General features: G+C 40.8%; 1 protein-coding gene across 1 annotated transcript in view; it reads left to right on the forward strand.

The window, feature by feature from the left end:
* ash1l (ash1 (absent, small, or homeotic)-like (Drosophila)) overlaps window positions 1-19,041 on the forward strand; it is a 27,669-nt gene extending 8,628 nt beyond the window's left edge. The window contains 23 exon segments of the mRNA XM_020586040.1: window positions 782-1,448; window positions 1,622-1,795; window positions 1,931-2,025; window positions 2,517-2,590; window positions 2,748-2,793; window positions 3,098-3,206; window positions 3,416-3,622; window positions 3,810-3,956; window positions 6,275-6,383; window positions 6,497-6,646; window positions 7,062-7,129; window positions 7,563-7,729; window positions 7,914-8,066; window positions 8,622-8,676; window positions 9,109-9,241; window positions 11,407-11,682; window positions 12,132-12,218; window positions 12,318-12,411; window positions 12,919-13,054; window positions 13,217-13,389; window positions 13,690-13,856; window positions 15,373-15,832; window positions 16,659-19,041. Coding sequence (XP_020441696.1) covers window positions 782-1,448; window positions 1,622-1,795; window positions 1,931-2,025; window positions 2,517-2,590; window positions 2,748-2,793; window positions 3,098-3,206; window positions 3,416-3,622; window positions 3,810-3,956; window positions 6,275-6,383; window positions 6,497-6,646; window positions 7,062-7,129; window positions 7,563-7,729; window positions 7,914-8,066; window positions 8,622-8,676; window positions 9,109-9,241; window positions 11,407-11,682; window positions 12,132-12,218; window positions 12,318-12,411; window positions 12,919-13,054; window positions 13,217-13,389; window positions 13,690-13,856; window positions 15,373-15,832; window positions 16,659-16,750 — 3,839 coding nt within the window. The 3' untranslated portion in view covers window positions 16,751-19,041.
* Window positions 19,042-19,373: the final 332 nt, after the last annotated feature.

Below are 19,373 nucleotides of genomic sequence, written 5' to 3' on the forward strand. Positions count from 1 at the left end.
ACCTTTTTTTGGCACAAGGTCATCTTGATGTGAAGAGCCACCCATCTCCATGATGTTTTTCTATAGCCTATTACGTTCCTTCATAGAGTGCTCTCACACGTAAGCGGTTAATTAGGCGCGCCATCATGTGGTCGGACAATATTGCCTTTTAATTATTCTGCCATTGGTGCAATGACAATGTATCTATTTTTTATTATAATTAAAAATTGCAATACCTCGATTTAAAAAAAAAATCGCCTTAAAACGTAAATTCGAATTAATCGAAAAAATCGAAAGAATCGCCCAGCCCTATTTCCAAGACAAGAAAAGGAAATGTGAGTGATTCTTGTCAATGAAAGTTACATAACAATGCTCAACCTGCAAGTTCAGACAGTGACTCCTGTTTCACACCATGACCCATCATGACCGCATGTCAAGCTCCTCACACGACTTATGGGAATGGGGCAGGGGTCAGGCGGGTTTTAAAACAGTTGTGACAAGGGAGCCCACACATGACTTCAGTAACATGTGTGGGCTCACAGATCTCACTTGCTCATCAGTGTTTATGAGAAGAAAATATGAATGTAAGAATATTGTAAATGAGGCAAAAGGATAGATTTGAAGAAAGGTAAAGAATCAAGAGGAAGGTCAGATTTTAATGCCTGTAATTTATAAATTTTCATCTTCATGTTGGGCATGAATAGTAAATAGTTAACATGCCCTCTTATCCTACCCAGCAGTATCTTTTTGGGACAGATTGTCCATTGTACCACATAATAAAGACTGTTGTTTCTTTGTCCAGGGTCATCAGGTATTCAGACAAGAGGTATTGCCCTCTCAACAACTGAGGGGCTTGAAGGATCCCTGCACCACCGGCAGCAGCACCATCACCAGCCGTCTCTGTTTCATTCCCACGGCTCTGCCTCGTCCTCCTGCATCCCTCCCTCTCAGGACTGTTGCCTGGATGCCTCCATGCCCCACCACCCCCACCGGGCTCAGCCATCCAAACACAGCTTGCACCATGTCAACAAAATCTTACGTGCCAAGAAGCTACAGAGACAGGCTCGAACAGGTAACAACGTAGTAAAGAAGAGGGGTCCTGGACGTCCCAGGAAGCATCCGTTACCCTCCCCACCTTCATCCCCACTCCCTGTCATTGAGTTGAATCAGACCCGACACAGGGACAGAGTTGGGGAACGGCCAGTAGGGGTCAGGCAGCGGGAGGGCGATACAGTAACAGATGCTATTGAGTCTGTAGTTCAGGGCCAGTATAGAAAAGGACAGAAGAGAAAGCACTGGGAAGGAGATGGGAATGAGGAAGATGAAGAGGAAGAAGAGGACGGGGAAGCAGAAGAAACTGAGGAGAGATTGCCAGACAGAGAGGAGGACCTAGGCAACCTGGGGGCAAGGGCAAGACCTGGGACAGGAAGAAGCTGGCTTACTCAGGACGAGCTCCAGCACTTCCGTGGGTAAGCAAATCTTCACCCCACACTTGCATGCTACCCAAGATTTTCAGATGTGGGACACTGACAAAGATTCAGTGAGTACTGGTGTTAGCATACAGTGCAGCCATAGATGTATATATTGGAGCATTTATTAAGTCCAGTCATCATTAGAAACCAAATTATAGTTCTATTTTTAGCTCGATGGAAAACAAGCCAGATGGCCCCTGCTCCCCAGAACGCCCAGGCACCGTGTCCCGGGAACAAGCTCCACCCATGGCCATAACCAGCCAACGAGAGAAGAGAGCACCCAGACCTCCGAAGAAGAAGTTCCAGAAGGCAGGGCTTTACTCTGATGTGTACAAGACTGAAGAGTGAGTATCAAACAAATACCTAAAGACAACTCTCAGATTTTTGTGTTTATTTTACATATAACCCCTCAATATACAGTTTGTTTAAGCCCGCTTGTAATCTGTCTTTATCTTCTACTATTATTCCACACCCTGTAGCCCCCGGAGTCAGCTTCTTCAGCTAAAGAAAGAGAAGCTAGAATACATACCTGGGGAACATGAGTATGGATTGTTTCCAGCTCCTATACATGTTGGTGAGTCTCAAATTGGATCATGTTTTATGCTGCACCTCCTATTTTTTAAAACAGTCCAGTCTTTCAAAACACTCCAAAAATGTCACCTACTGATGCTTTCTGATTCTGTCAAAGGTTTGGTTTCATCAGTCATTTTTTTCCATGTACAGTCGAAACATTGACCAGTCTTATGAAGATGAATTGCTCATTTTGCTGACTAAAAAAACACAAATGCCCTTGTTCCATATTTTCAGGGTTTCTGGGATTACTCATCAAAACTGACTACCTGAATAAACCTGTTTCTAGGAACAGGACCCTTCATTTTCAGTTATGATAAGATGAGAAAAATTCTCATAAAGAAGTTGATCTTCTCATTTACATTTACATACAGAATGTTATCATAGCTATGATTATATATACTGTATGTTTATATGGTAAAGAAAACTTACTTCTTTTTTTATGTTTCAATTTTATTTTCTCTCCCAAATTTCCCCTCCCCTTTGCTTTTTCAGGGAAGTACCTGAGACAGAAGCGCATTGATTTCCAGTTGCCTTATGACATCTTGTGGCTGTGGAAACATGATCAGGTGATTTGTCAAACAGAGCACTAAGTGTTTTTTTCATGCTTAGAGTGAAAGGCTGATGGATAGATTCAGAAGTTACAGCCTCACTAGTGGCACACAAAACTGCTTTTTTTCTGCCATTAAAGCGCTCCATCTTTGTCATTCTGTTTTTGTGTTTCAGCTTTACAAGAGGCCTGATGTCCCCCTTTACAAAAAAATCAGATCAAGTGAGTATACGACTTTGTTCCACTGATCTTGGTGGAATTAAATTTGTAGCTTGGTCATTTTATATGCTACCAGTTCCCTGTTGTGCCATGAGCCACAGGGATAGACTACACCATTCAAAGCAACCAAGGCAAACATTCATTGTTTGCCTTGGTTGCTCTGAATGGTGTATTCTTGATCAGCTGTGCGGATTGTTTGCAGAACAGGAATTTAAGATATGTAAATGCTGCTGGCATTGCTGGTCATACTTTGTAAGAATGTCAAAAACTGTAAATATAAAATGGTAATCCCCTGTTTTTGTCATAGATGTCTATGTAGATGTGAAGCCTTTCTCTGGTTATGAAACAACTACATGCAACTGTAGACCTCCTGAGGGCTCAAATGAAAAAGGCTGTCCGGATGATTGCCTGAATAGGTAAAGACACATCATAGCCACTGGAGAATACAACTTTATGATATTGCAAAAATAAGCACTCAGATTTAGGCATTCATTGTTTTAGGAATGTTGTAAATTGTTAGTTTAATAATTAAACAAATGGGAACAGAGCGTAAACATGTTGTCAGGACAAAAGAATAAAAGCCTCAACTTATTTTACATTTTTCAATTGTTTTTTTTTCCCCCAGGATGAGCTTTGCTGAGTGCTCTCCCAGCACATGTCCATGTGGTGATCACTGTGACAACCAGCACATCCAGAGACATGAGTGGGTGCAGTGTCTGGAGCGATTTCGTGCTGAGGGCAAGGGCTGGGGCATCCGCACCAAGGAGCCTCTGCGCTCTGGACAATTTATCATCGAGTACCTGGGAGAGGTGGTTAGCGAACAGGAGTTTAGGTGAGATATATTATGAAAGAAATACATGTTGGGAAATAGACATAGTCTAAAAGTCTGAAAGACAGAAGATTTAGCACATTCTTTTTCTTTCTGTCTTCCCGTTTCACTTCCTCAGGTCAGAGCTTAACTTATTTAGACACGGAAATGCATGAAAATCATTCACTGCTTATTTCCTGTAATGTCTTAGGAGCCGTATGATGGAGCAGTACTTCTCCCACAGTGGCCACTACTGTCTGAACCTGGATAGTGGCATGGTGATTGACAGCTACAGAATGGGCAATGAGGCACGCTTCATAAACCACAGCTGTGAACCCAACTGTGAGATGCAGAAGTGGTGGGTATCATGGCCACTTTAAACCAGTTCTCTGCTTTTGTCCTTTGGGTTGTTTTGCTTTCCCACCAAAATTCAGATCTGGCTAAACCTTTTCAGGTGTGAACATGAGCAGCTGCTGCAAATTGTTGTTGGATAATTAAGACAGACCTGGTGTAACCTGCATTAGTTTGACTTGCGCTATATAGATGTTAATGTTACCTTCCACTGAGAGTACTATAAGAGTAGGACTTACCATTACAGACTGACAGCAGTCACAGAGAATATTAAAGAGGCAGACTGTAAGTGAAGCTAAGATTTCTGCTTGATTATTGTGAGAGGAGAGTAGGAGAAGCTGATTGGAAAATGTTCCAGCTTGATGATTCAGTATTTTGTTTCCTAAATGTTTCCTTCACTTAAGGTTAACGAACTGGAAAATAGACTAGCATATTATCTAAATAGTTTCACTTAATTGCTATCCATTTGTGTGCCTGATGATTCAGCTGAGATGGGTAATTTCTTCTGCGCTCTGTAAGAGGCAAAGCAGCTATAGGGAAAGCACCGGAAAGGAGAGAAAGATATTCTGCAAAGAAGTAATGTTTGGTTTGATATGTTTAAGTTTCTGCTATATAAATCAAATCAAATTTTATTTGTATAGCGCCAAATCACAACACAATTCATCTCAGGACACTTTTCAAAGTAAGGTCTAGACCTTACTATTATCACTATTATTACAGAGGGAAAACCCAACAAATCCCCCTTGAGCAAGCACCTATTAATAATTATACCTATTTTATTCTTGGCACCTCACTCTTGATTAGAGAGCATGGGTTACATTATAAGTAACCACACGTTATAGTCAGTCTTGTAGTCATAAGTGTACTTTAATGCCTTAAATTTGCCTTTGTTTTCATTGGTACCAGATTCCCTTATCATGGCAAAAGTTGTATTTAAAAGATTGTTGAAGCTGTGTTGATTTATTATAGCTGGACAGTTAACCTAGGATATGTAGAGGTAGTCACAGGTATTGGGCCCAAGTTTTGATATCTTACATGGGCTCAAAAAGGGATGTGTGTACCAGGTGTACTTCATTGCAAAAGAGAAATGTGCCTTGAAACCACAACCTTATTAATGTGGTTATGTGTTGGTAATCTGATCAGATCACTTCATTCACTCTCTGCTGGGGTGCAGAGACCTAAATGGCTCAAAGGCCTTGCACCACACCAAAACAATTCACCAGTTTCCAGAGGAATTGTTATCCCAGCATGGCTAAATCCGCTGCAATCAGAGACCTGGCTGAGGAGGCCTCCTTGTGCCTGACTTTAATAAGTGAAACCTACTTGGTGTTTCTCTGGCTGTGATTTGCATGTATATGGTGAATCTGGAACATGTACTGCCACAGTTTAACCCTCAGAGGATGTGATTGTGGACAGATATCCCCAGAGAGGCAACTCTCAAACTGTACCCTCTGCCCTCCAGCATAGACCAGCTCATAATGTAGGGCACTAGTGTGTATGTTTCTCTGTGTGTGTAATGTAGAGTGGCTGGGCTAAAATAAAAGACTCCACAAGGATGGAGGATTTTCAGCACAAAGCCTAGTGAGTCATCCATCTTGTCACAGAAGAGAGATTACATGCAGCCGGGCCTTAGATACAGCTGTAGTGCCAGAAGACAATACGCTGAACCAGCTTTTTTTTACCCCTATAGAAGGAATAAATTATCAAGTGGCTGGCAAACAGACTAGTGTGCTTGATTCTTAGAAGAATGGCAAAAAGCTGGAGCTCCACTTCATTTAGAGAGGAGAGAAATGGGGATTACAGCATGTTGAGCTGGCACCAAATTGAGCAACTGAAAACCTGGACAGTCCTTTTTTCTTTTTGTCCCAATTTTAAAATGCCTTTAATTGTCTTTCTGACATCAGTATTTAAACATAAAGTTTGAAGTTGAGGCAGGAACCTGACCTGAAAAGAACACAATTTTCCTGTAGTTTTATTTTGAGCTTAACTAGCATGTGTTCCCGATGCATGTTATGTACTAAGAGGAGTAATTCAGTATAGGTTTGTAACATTTTGCTACTATTGCAGTCAACTTTTATCTTGGAACCTTATTACTGGACTATGATTCCTAAAAGTGACTTTAAGACCCAGTAGATTCCTGACAGGTTAAAGCACACCTTGGCACTTTGCACTACCTGTCAGAAGGAAGACTATGTATGACTAAGTATCTTTTTATGTATTTTGTTTCTATTAACACAGGAGTTTATTGCCATTAAATAATGATGTTTTAAAACTCATTTCTCATGTAAAGGCTCATTCCACTTTTCTGTGACTGCTTTCTCTTAGGTCGGTGAATGGGGTGTACAGAATTGGTCTGTTTGCTCTCAAGGACATTAGCAGCGGCACTGAGCTCACCTATGACTACAACTTCCACTCCTTCAATACAGAAGAGCAGGTGAAGCACCAGTGGCCATTTTGACCTCTTCATTGCAGCTGCTTCTATTTTAGAAAGAGCCTTTTCTTACTTAGACCTCTTTGCCTTTTTGTGTACTTTATGTTTCTCTACAGCAAGTATGTAAGTGTGGCTCAGAGAGCTGCCGGGGCATCATTGGAGGGAAAAGCCAGCGTATCAACGGCTTGCCTGGAAAAACAGGAGGTACTCGGCGGCTGGGTCGACTCAAGGAGAAGAGGAAGTCCAAACACCAGCTCAAGAAACGAGTGAGCGATAATATTCATAAAAATACTTGCATTGGTTTCATTTCACTTGTAGTGAAGATGAGATTATACTTTTGTTAGAGAGAAGCAACACATGCACTGTATGTAGGGCATGGATGTGTCTGAGTCTCAGAGGTGCTCTTAGTGGGCCACAAGGTGTCTAGAAAAGTAACTTGGAACACCTTAAAGGATATATATGTTTGAATTAGGGCTGAACTGAATGACCTAAATTTAATAGCATATCATGTTATATTTTAAATATAGGGTTGGAGCAATAGGCATCATGGTTTTAGTATGAATCTTTAGAAAAAGTGGTTAAATTCTGATTGAACGCAGGCGTAGCATGTGAGCTCATAAGTTAAGAGGTGTTTCCTAATAAGATCAGTGCATGCTTTGATGCACCTTTCTTTAACTACAGGAGGAAGAGTCAAGTGACAGCAATAAGTTTTACCCTCATCTCATGAAACCCATGTCCAACAGAGAGAGGTAAACACACTCACAACCTGACACAAACAATATGTAAGAGAAACAGTCTCTCAGAACAAATACACATGATCATGATCACACTCAGTCTGTTCTGCTTAAAAATCAAATTTTCACTAATGGTAGATAGTTTGTTTACATATTTTGCATCTCTGATCAGAAATTTTAATTCAGACTACTGATTTGCTGATAAAATGTTTCAATATAAATTATATATTAATTAAATATAATGAATATGTAATATAATTAATTAATATAGAACTACTGCAAGTGAAATCAATCAAAGCAATTTTTCCTCACCACCTCATAACCTCAGTAAAAGAATGGTGTAGTGGGTGCAAAGTACATTTGACATATCAGATGTGAGGAGTGAGTTGACACACACACACACGTGCACGCTGTCTTCACACTCTGTCCCCTCTCCATCAATCATCAGGAACTTTGTGCTGAAGCACCGAGTGTTTCTCCTGAGGAACTGGGAGAAGATGAGGGAGAAACAAGAGCTGCTGAAGAGAGAGGGTGAGAGAGAGAGGGATGCCAACAGCCTGTCCGTGTACGCACGATGGGGAGGAGTCATCCGTGATGATGGCAACATTAAGTCAGGTGACTGCACATGCTTAAAGGTGTGAAGAGAAAGGGACAGCAGTGTGAGAAAGCAGTTTGAACTGTGTCATGATAAATGTGTTAGCTAAAGCAACACTGCAGCACACAACCTCCTGAGCATGTGACTGAGATGAAGTAAAATTGTGTAAAAAAGTGATGTGTAATACTCTCCTCTGGTTTTCAGATGTATTCCTGACGCAGTTCTCGGCCCTGCAAACATCTCGGTCAGTTCGTACACGGAGACTGGCTGCTGCTGAGGAAAACACAGAAGTCACACGCACTGCTCGCCTCGCTCACATCTTCAAAGAGATTTGTGACATGATCACCAGCTACAAAGGTCAATTTTTTGTGGAGAAATAATCAATATGTTGCATGTATAGACAGTCAAAGAAATTCACAACTGTGTGTCTTTTGTCTTATAAAAGACAGTTGGTGTCCAATCATACATGCATACAGTTAGGCTGCCAAAGCTGTATTGTTCATTTGAAAAATACTGGCAACTGACAAAATATTTGGTTTGTACAATTGATGAGAAGTGATCAGGTTTGGTAATCTGCCAAAAGCTGCTTTACACATACTATAAATCTTCCTAGTTTTCATATGCCAAATGATTTGTCCACATGGGTTGTTCAGCTGCAATCTGCACTCACATAAACATGCATTAGCACTACCACAAACACTGAACCTTAAATTGTATCTGATTGGAAGTTTAATGTATGAACATCCTTGTTGTTGATTTTATGGCGCTGAACATGTAACCTAACTGGCTACTTATTAAATAGCCTCATTAATATGACCTCTAGGCCGACCTGAGGTCCGATCAGCCCCTATGCTCATATCTAATACTCACTGAATGTTTATAATTGAATGTTATTTTCTTGTCTTACCTCAGATTCAGCTGGCCAGACACTTGCTGCTCCGCTGGTGAACCTTCCATCGCGCAAAAGGTAAATGTTTAAACCCGCATGCCGACTGGTTCATTCCTAATGTTTCACAGTTTCCCAGACAGCAGAGCTACTATGTTATTTGGTCTATCAGTGTACAGCACCCACATAGTGTAACAGTTTATCTTCCACCACACGCTTCAGCTGTGTCAGCCTGTGCTTTGATTCATGTCCAGTGTTGACAGAAATCACTTGGTGTGAAAACAGTAACAGCTCGTTATTTTTCTTTAGCTACATGGTACTAACGCTGTCATTGTTGAGGGGTATGGTTTCTAATGGGCTACTCTTAATATCTGTGGACTTAGTGTTGGATTTTCTGGTACTTGGGTATGTTTTGTTTTGAAAATGTTTGTTTTTTTCTTTTTTTTTTATAAATTATTAATGTTGCCAGACCAGTTTTGCCAGACTAATCCTACTGTTTCTGTGTGCTATCAGGAACAGCCAGTACTATGAGAAGGTGTCGGACCCTCTGGACCTGAGCACCATCGAGAAGCAAATCCTCACTGGCCACTACAAGACTGTGGAAGCATTTGACACAGACATGCTCAAAGTGTTCCGCAATGCTGAGGTAAGCAGGTGTCCCAGTTGCTGTCATTATTGATCCCCTGTTGTTTACAATAAAAACCATATGTGTTTCTCTCAGTGCTGCTCCCTTTTTTCATTCACTTGTTAATTCCCTCGATCGCTGATTCTTCTCTTTTATATGTCTCTGCACCGGCATCAGCATCAGAGGCATTATGCTTTCAGGATGTCCGTCCATCCCGCTCTTGTGAACGCGATATTTCAGGACCTCCTCGAGGGCATTCATTTTGATTTGGCACAAATGTCCACTTGGATTCAAGAATGGTGGGACAAAGCTGTCTTATCAGTGCTAACTTCCATTTTGCCAAAAAATATACTTAAAAATATTATTAAATTCCTTCAAAGTCTTCACTACATACTAGGGCTGTGACAAAGTCTTGTGCCATGTGACAGTATTTCTCATCGAGGCAAAAGTTGTCTTGTGATATCAGTACAGAACCAAAGCAGTAGCCAGTTAGGTCATGCATAGTTCATGCAGTTATAAAAAAATATTATTAAATTCCTTCAAAGTCTTCACTACATACTAGGGCTGTGACAAAGTCTTGTGCCATGTGACAGTATTTCTCATCGAGGCAAAAGTTGTCTTGCGATATCAGTACAGAACCAAAGCAGTAGCCAGTTAGGTCATGCATAGTTCATGCAGTTATAAGGTCTGAAGAGACTCGTGAAATCATACAGGAGCGAAGCCAGTCAGTTGAGTTTGTGGCAAAACCTTTTACAGTGCTTGCATACTGCTGTCTTTTACTGCATATGATAATTCATACTCAGAAAGTAGAACTGAAGTGACAAGCTGATTAGTTGAAACATTTGAAAATGCACCTGCATTGTTTTTTTTTCATTTTGTGACTTTCAGTCAAATACAAGACTGTTCTTATAGTTAAATACTTCATCATTGAAAATTTCGTAAAAATAGTGTTAAAATATCTCATTTCATGAACCCAGTATTGTGTGTCGTCTCATCTTGTGAGCCAGGTGTATCGTCACACCCCTACTACATACAGTATATGAGTCTGGACAGATGTATGTAAACTGCAACCACAAGGTAGCAATTCTAGTTTTAGTATTTTTAAAGAACTACAAATATCCACCCCTTGTCCTGATATTAATACTAGTCACACCCAGTACATCCTTATTTTGTGATCCGATACAAGTTATAGTTGCTGTGGTGTCTGGTTCCTCTGGTCAAAACAAAGACTGAGATCCTCAGTTCCTCAAAAGGTTCTTGGTCTTCTGTGAAAATTCCTGTGGTAAAAACAAAAAATCCAGCATCATTATACTAGTCAAAGGGGTCATCAGCCATCATTTGAAAATATCCTACTTGCAAACTAAATACTCGATCAGTGTTTTGTTCATTTATTGCATATCGTTAGAAAGACTGGTGTGATGACCTAGTGAAGGCTAAGGCTGCTGCAGAATCTTGTCTTTATCATTAACAGCACTGATAACAAGAGCACTTGTGGGTCTCTCGTGTATGATCCCAAGTTTTCAGAGCACAGTCAATATCAAAAATTCTCTTCAAAATGATCATTTAAGCCATTATTGTGCAGTTTCAGTGCATTTTTTTCTCCCACTTGGTCATTGCATTCCTTTCATTTCTCAAGCACAGATACCTCCCAAATGGGTTACAACTTCACAACTGCTGATCCTCTGTGCACACACATTGCCGGCCTTTTTGATTTATGTCTGTTTGGCATAGCAGTTTAAACAAGTAGCACTTGAAACCTCTCAGAGGAGCATACTCTTCCAGTCAGAGAAGTTTGAAGTGGACATCTAAATTAGATTTACCCCTTGTTCCCAAGGCCCTTTTTGGCAGTCTGAAAAAACCATGAGGGGATAGTGGTTTATTGTTAAATCAGAAGCTGAATTGTCGGTGAAATTCTGCCAAGTGCAATGGTAGTTTTAAATAAATCTTTGTGTCACTGTCCTCTGCAGGCAGATCACCGTTGAGTCAGTTTGACTGAATAATGATGGTGCATTCTTGTGCCTTAGAAATTGTTTGTCATCGCTTTATGCCTTCTGAGGTTTTGCTGTCCTTGTGCTGTGTGTCAGAACACATTGTTGATAACAGATTCATTAAGATCATTTGCTGTACATATATTGTTTTTGGCAAACAAATAAAGCTGCATTACAACTGTCATACTTTCCCACCAGAAATATTATGGCAGGAAGTCATCGGTAGGCAGAGACGTGTGCCGGTTGCGGAAAGCCTACTACAGCGCTCGTCATGAAGCCGCTGTCCAGATTGATGAAATTGTGGGCGAGACCGCCAGCGAGGCCGACAGCTCGGATTCGCTGGAGCGTGACCATGGCCACCACCATCATGGAGGGAGCGGGATGGGGTCCCATGACAAGGATGATGACGTCATCCGTTGCATCTGCGGACTGTATAAGGATGAAGGCCTGATGATCCAGTGTGAAAAGTGCATGGTGAGAAACTGTCAGACACATAACTGAATAAAAGCTGGTAAAAAAAATGTCTGTTTTTATTAGCATAGAGAGGAATGCTGTACATCTAATACATTTACCTTAATTTACTTTTGTCTCACTGACTGATTGGTTCCACGTGTTTTAGTGACTGTATTTCTCTCGAGACTTCACCTAACTAAGCAGTACTTTGTCTTGGAGATTTTTCAAATGAGAGTGTGCAGTCAGTTCTTTGTGTATAATTTTGTCTTTTTTTTAACCAAAGAAAACAAGGTCGGTTACAAATATTGATGAAGCTTAAGTTCAGAAACTACCACAGTTGCAAATCAGCAGTTCAGAGGAGACTGATACAAATATGTTGGAGAGTGAGTCATAGTCAGCACCAGCTGTGGTAATTGATTCAGATAGCAGTTTTTTGCATTCATGTGATTCAGCAGTTTTTGTCATTTTAGGTGTGGCAGCACTTTGATTGTATGCGGCTGGAGACCGAGGTAGAGCATTACCTGTGTGAGCAGTGTGATCCTCGGCCTATAGACAGGGTTAGTCTGTCCCCTAAAAACAGTCATGAATGCCAAACTTAATGTTGTCCCTTTTTTAGGCCAAATTGTAATCTTCCTTTTGTCTTGTTGTCACTACAGGAAGTCCCCATGATTCCCCAGCCCAGCTATGCCCAGGCTGGCTCTGTCTACTACATCTGCCTCCTTAGGGATGACCTGTTGCTACACCAAGGTATAAAAGCAGTAGAAACCAGTGGTCATGTGCTCACAAATGCTTGAAAATCTACTTCTATCTATCTATGCCGGCCATTGCTGATGGGGTTTTAAGGGCAACAGAGCTCACCTCTGACCACACCCATCAAATATGCTGGGAGTGGTCGAAGGGCAAACAGGCTTGAAACGTTCAGCCAGAGTAGACGGAAAGTTTAGGTTACTCTTTAACAATTTAGTCAAGCTAATTCAGGTGCGTTGTATTATTTGAAAGGCTAGACTTTTTTAGCTACTTGTTTATGCATGTTGATGTTTTAATGAAAAATTTGCAGTCTGTTTAGTTTACCCTAGCGTTTAAAACAAACTAATGGAAGATTATGTTTGCTGTGCAGTCTTGTTGCCTCTAAACAAAAAAGTGTTACTGAACTGTCAGGTGACTTTGTGTTAAGCAGTCATGTTCTTGTGAACTTGACCACTGTAGACAAATAAGTTGTCAATGTGTGTGTGTGTGTGTGTGTGTTATGTGCAATTTACTGTGTGTATCTGATGAGAGACAGTAGACGCACACCTGAGGGCCAGCCCGTCAGACAGTCTTACCGGCTCCTGTCTCACATCAACCGAGACAAACTCGACATCTTCCGAATCGAGAAACTCTGGAAGAATGAGAAGTAAGTTAATCAGATGTACAGTAGTATTCTGAACAAGGACGATGCACTAAACATATCTGGTAGTGAAATTTATGGGTAAAGTTCTAGTAATTGTAATGTTAATAATTATTAAATGCTCATTAAGTTATATCACAGTGTGTACTCTGTGTCCTTACACTAAAGGGGTGAGAGGTTTGCGTTTGGCCACCACTACTTCCGCCCTCATGAGACACATCATTCTCCATCACGACGGTTCTACCAAAACGAGTTGTTCCGCATGCCACTGTATGAGATCATCCCCCTGGAGGCAGTGGTGGGAACCTGTTGTGTCCTTGATCTCTACACTTTCTGCAAGGGTGAGGGGAAAACAAAAACATGCTATCCCACAAACTCTGGTTGGAGTCAGCACATTCTTCTTCTTTTTCTTCTTCTTATTTGTTTTTTTGAATGAGTGATTCTTTCAACAACTACTGCAGATGTTCCATTGTTGCCTGACAGTAAAACATGCAGATGTGCTTGTTCACTCCCAGGTGTGAACTTAGGATTTCACTTGACACACACCAGAACAAATATACTGGCATTTGCTCTTCAGATATTTTTTACCAACATAAATTGCAGCAGTTCCTGGCTAATCCAGAGGGCTTGTCTTCATTCAGGACGGCCAAAGGGTGTGAAAGAGCAGGATGTGTACATCTGTGATTACCGTTTGGACAAGTCGGCTCACCTGTTCTACAAGATCCATCGTAACCGCTACCCAGTCTGCACCAAGCCATACGCCTTCAACCATTTCCCCAAGCGACTCACGCCCAAAAGAGACTTCTCGGTGAGAGTGATGGGTGTCCTGACAGGGTGGGGCTGCTGTGCTGGGATGTGTTGTTGCTTTGTAAACACTGAAAGATACTTTAAGGTTTTAGGTGATGTTATAGCCTTGGGCACATCACGCCTCAGCACCCTATGTTGCTGCTTGTGTTGAGGCTGCCTGCAGCACAATCACAGTAAAGGTGGGGCAAATGAAACAAATGAGAAAAACCGCACCTGTTTATTGTTATTGAACCACATCCAAAAACCTGTTAACGTTAAAATATATTAGTTTGGGCGCTATCGTAAAATAGGTCCTTGACCTCAAGGGATTTTTCACTGGATAAATAATGTTTAAATAAATAAATAAATAATTATACCCAGTGTAAATTCTAATGCTAACAGACTTTAACAGAGACAACAGCGTCCCATACAACATTAACTAAATACAGCAGTTTGTTAGATTGTAAAGCTTCAAGCTAACTAAAAAGTGATTTCCTAGTTTTCATATTTTTATCTCTATAAAGGCAAGAAGTGTGTTTTTTTTTTGTTTTTTTTTCAATGCTAAAACAATCTTAAGAAATGAAAATAGTTGCCTGGCACACTGATAGTCTACTTCTCCGATTGCCAGTTCATTACATTTACAGCTTAAGAGCGCCCTGTTTTTAGTCATTCTTTTGCAATTTATATATGGACAAACATGAATGGTGTAGTTTACAGTTGCAGTAAGATAAATAGACTTTTTAGTAGTGAGGATGCTGAGATGTGCAAACAGCTGATCTGTGTTTCAGCAGATACTTTTCCATTTTGTCAGTTTTTCTATGTTTAGGTATTTTCTCGGTCTCAGTTTAAAGTTAGTGTTTCCACCTCATAAATCACTGATTCAAGCCAGTTATCTACTGTAGGTGGATCAGCTTGAAAGCCATTTACAGCTGATTGCCTTTTCTTGCTGCCACAGTAAATATTTTCAGGTGCTATCTGTCATTTCCTATTATTTCACTAGGTGGGTCACCCAGATAGTGACGCACAACTTGGTGGGACCTGTAGTCCAAGAATTCAGTGTATGATTTTCTAGATATTTTCCCATAACATTTGAATCTTTGGGCAGATCACCTGCTAACCCAGTTAGGAGGTCAGCTGGTAAGTTGACCCGCATGTTTAGTCCTATGCATTCAGCTGTAATGGCAATGACGACAACAGCCCAGATCTTGTATTTGCTTTCTATCTGACTCAGAGATAAGCATGAAAAATGATTTAATTGAAATCATATTTATACTGAGCTCTCTGGAGGCTAACTATGATTTCCTCTGTGACACTGTTTAACGTGACTTTTTGTTTCACCAAATCATTACAGTGGAGGTAGTTGTAGCAAAACTAGCATTAGCTATAGAGTCACCACCCCCGCTGTTAGGGGAAATACAGCAATTTCAAAAAGCCAAAGTTATCCTTTAACTAGCTGAAAGCTAATTAAGCTACATAAAACCATCAAAAGTATTTGCAAATGCTATTTGATGTGGGTCTTATTTGAACTTTTTTTGCAGCCTCATTATGTTCCTGATAACTACAAGAGAAATGGGGGCCGCTCCGCCTGGAAGAGTGAGCGACCCAAAGGGGCTGGAGGCTGCGAGGATGATGGCTCTTCTTGTGACCGGGGTGATGATTTCCAACCTGAGGTGGAAGACGGGAGAGGAGTGGAGGATGACCTGGACATGGCCCCAGAGGATCCAGAAATTCTTTCAGCCAAGTCCAGAAGAGCAGAGCGAGTAGGGGAGGGAGACAAAGATGACAATGAGGAGGAAGACGAAGAGGAAGGGCAGGAGAATGAAGAATGCAAGGAGCTGGAGGAGGGTTCTGCTGAGAGGATAGGCGAGATGCTTGAACTCCCATCCTCATCGGCCTCCTCGCCGTTACACCAGGCAGCGCTGGGTAGGAAGGAGGCCCAGAGGGAACGGCTCAACAAAATTCTGCTGGATCTGCTGCACAGAACTCCCAGCAAGAATGGTGAGGGACCGGGAACAAAGCAGGGGGGTAGGTCAACAGATAAATGAGGGTCAAAGTTTCCATTCACTTGCTATGACACATCATTTAAACATATTGCATTGCACGTTTTATATGCTGTTTGTGAGTGGCTAAGTTTAAAGTTGGAGCAAGAAACTGCATTAGAGGGGTGTGTGGACTCAGATTTTACCATCTTTTATATTTATGCTGTGTTATAGCTTTCATCTAACAGCTGGATACTTCAGTTTTCATGTCTGCTGCTTTGTCCAAATGACTTTCTCCCATGCAGTGCTTCAATCTGTTGTTTTCATTGCTTCAACCTGCTGACAATATTACTAAAAAGTATGTAAATCTAGACCAACTTCTAACACTGACTCACAGTGGCTAATCTGTGTTTAAAGGATAAGTCTGGTGATAGACCCTGTGTACCCTGTAACGCTGTGTAGCCAAAGCCTGATACCACTTATCAAAACACATGAATGAGCCACACTGTTGCACTGGGTGATTTGTTACGTCAATATGCTTACACAGCAGGAACCACCAGCCTTATCATTTAAATTCAACACACCTGCAGCTGCTTCACAGTAAAATCCTTCCAAAGGCACCATCATGCCACATCTCCCAGCATACAGCATTTTTAGGAAGTGCTGAGAAAGTTTTCTACATTTACTGTCAGAAAGGAGTTTGCAGATGCTGTTTTAAGCATCACTAGCAGAAGAGACACCTTTGGCTACTTTTAGCTTTGCTGTTTCTTTGATATAATACCCTGTGCATAAGCTGTTTTTCCTAATTCTTCTTCTGTTTTTCTCGTTCTGTGTTCTTTCAACAGCCATAGATGTCACTTATCTCCTGGAGGAGGGTGCAGGGCGGCGGCTACGGAGACGGACGCTCGGGTTCTGTGACTTTGTGGGGAGAAAATAACGTTGCTATGTGCCTGTCAAGCACACTGCCTTTCACTTTTGTGAGCAAGGGGCAGAAAATGGAGAGACAGCAATAAAGGGAAATGAGCATTGTTGGCTGTCCACCCATTAAGGACCACAATGCATCCCTAGTGGCCTCTTCCAGTTTACCCCTACCAAAACTGACATCTCATCTCAGAGAGGGTGGTGGGGGTTTGGAAGCGCTGACTCCATGTCAATTTCAGCTTTTCAGGTGTTCTCAAGGAGCATGAACAGAGAGCTGACTCAGACTTTTTGCTTATTTAAGTAGTATGATGCAAAACTTGTTTTTTTTTTGTTTTTTTGTTTTTTAAATAATGAACATAGGAGGGGTAATCCATGCACTTAAATGCATTGAACATTACAAACATGGATAGATGAATTCCACTAGCGGGCATCAGAAATGAAACAAATGGTACTAAATAGGGATGGCTACAGGGAGGGCTAGCTGTTTCAGTCAGTGAGGATGTGAATGCTGGAGAACTGCCCCCCCCTAGTGGCACTCTACTGCAATGATGCAGTGTAACAGATGAGAGAAGATCTGCGCTGGGACTGTGGAAGAAATGCAAGTTGAGCGGTGTGCTCAAAAGCTGCTCATGAAAAAGAGAGAGAGGGGGCGGTGAACTGCACTTTTGGTACCATGGATATTGTGAAGATCTGTGTAATGTATCTATAATGAAAACACACTAACACTCTCACAGTATTGAATGATGCAGCCTGAAAAAAAGCAAGTTAAAAAGCCTATTATCTTTTCCCATTATTCTGTAGTAATTCATTTAGAACCAGAAGAAGCCAGGGGTGTGTTTATTTTTACCAGAACTGAACAGGAGGGAAGACTGAGCGCTTGCTTTTGTAAGTCAGTGTCTTTGTGAGGTTGTAATTTTTTATTTTCTTTTGAGGCAGTCAGCTTTGCCCCTCTTTTTTGAAGTAACATGATTCACCAGCTTATCTAAATCAGGCGTGAGGGGGGGGGACACTGGCTTTAACTGTAACGCCTTACACAGCCGTGCTCTCTGTCTGCCTTCCGTGCGAGTGTGTGCGTGTACACACTGATTGTGTGTCTGTAGTCAGCCAGATTTCTTGAAGATTTACCTTTTTAGAAAAATTAAAAAAAATTTAAGGGCTCGATGGCAATTAACAGTTTTAAGAAAACTATGGAAAACAATACTTAACATGAAATGTATCGTGATGGTCATATTTTCTTATATTCTGTGAGATGGGTGGGGCACTCTATACTGTATATGCGGAGGGGAGGGGATCTTCTTCTGTCTGACTATGTTCTGGTTGCCACAGAGAATGTTTTAAAAAGAAATTGTGATATTTGATGAGATTTCTCCCCCCCAACACAAATGCCTCTGCTTAAAAAAGGAACGGCCTGCTATGTCCCAGCTGACAGACGTGACAAGAATGAGACACTGATGGAGGGAGAGAGGGAACAGGAAGCTGTACAGTGCCAAGTTATGTAAATATACACACTTTACATTGAGGAGTGTCTCCAAAAGCAATATCTTGAAAATGGATTTTGTTTATTGTACTGTACAGGACTCAGCCCTAAAGGTATTATGATTATTATAATAATGATAATATGATTTCTTCCGTTTGTATTACTATAATGAAGACACTTAAGATCAGAGAAAAGTCACGTTTTTTTTTTTTTTTTTATAATGTCCTGAATATCTCACCGTAACTGTCCTGACGACATAAAACCTAAGCTATTCGTTTTCTACAAATGAAATTCATCTATGTTCTGCATGAGCGAGAAGAATGTCTAATAGACACAGAAGGCATTGGGACATAACAGTGACTCGGCAACGTCACCTTAGTCACTGAATATTGTTAATAATATTACTTTAAGGAGAAATATACTCCTTGTTTTTTGCTGCAAAGTGTTGAACACTAAAAAAACAAACAAAAATGTTGATATTTTTAAAAGGTGACAGAAGCAAAAGTAAAGCTGTCAGCCCAATTTCATGATATTATTTTAATTTTTCTTTCGAATAGGAAACTGTTCTGTTTTGTGATAGCAGTCATTGTATAATGCTTGTACTTGTATTTGTGTGTTTTGTGTGATTTGTTTAGTTATTTTTAGACAATCACAAAATAAGATGCAAGCATTGTAAATGGCAGACTGGTAGACATTTTGTGATGTGTACAGTTTGTCAAGAAACTTCTTCCACTCTTCAGAGTTTGTAATTATAATTCTTAAGTCATGAAAATGCTGTTGGTTTTTACTTTTTGTTTTATATTTCGTTTTTGTTTGTTTTTTTTTTTTTTTTTTTAAATAAAAAGCACTACATTATTGTGAATACACTTGATGTTGTTGTGCCATGAGTTTGACTTAAATTATATTCAAATATTTTCAGGTGATTCAGGCCTGATGATTGCTAATGCTCCCATCTGCTGCTGGAAGTTCAAGGCGCTATTAACTCATCTGAAAATCTGATCTCCACTGTGATGAATGAGTAAACCTCTCCCTCCACCCTCCCAAAATTCTCATGGCTGTAGCTCTAGTTCCAGCGTTGAAAATTAAAACCATTATGTCTTGGAGGTATTTTACAAATAATACAAACACTAGAATGGTCAGATTGACATTCAGTACAGTCACC

This window comes from Monopterus albus, unplaced genomic scaffold (assembly GCF_001952655.1).
Source record: "Monopterus albus unplaced genomic scaffold, M_albus_1.0 scaffold393.1, whole genome shotgun sequence".
Classification (NCBI taxonomy): Eukaryota; Metazoa; Chordata; class Actinopteri; order Synbranchiformes; family Synbranchidae; genus Monopterus; species Monopterus albus.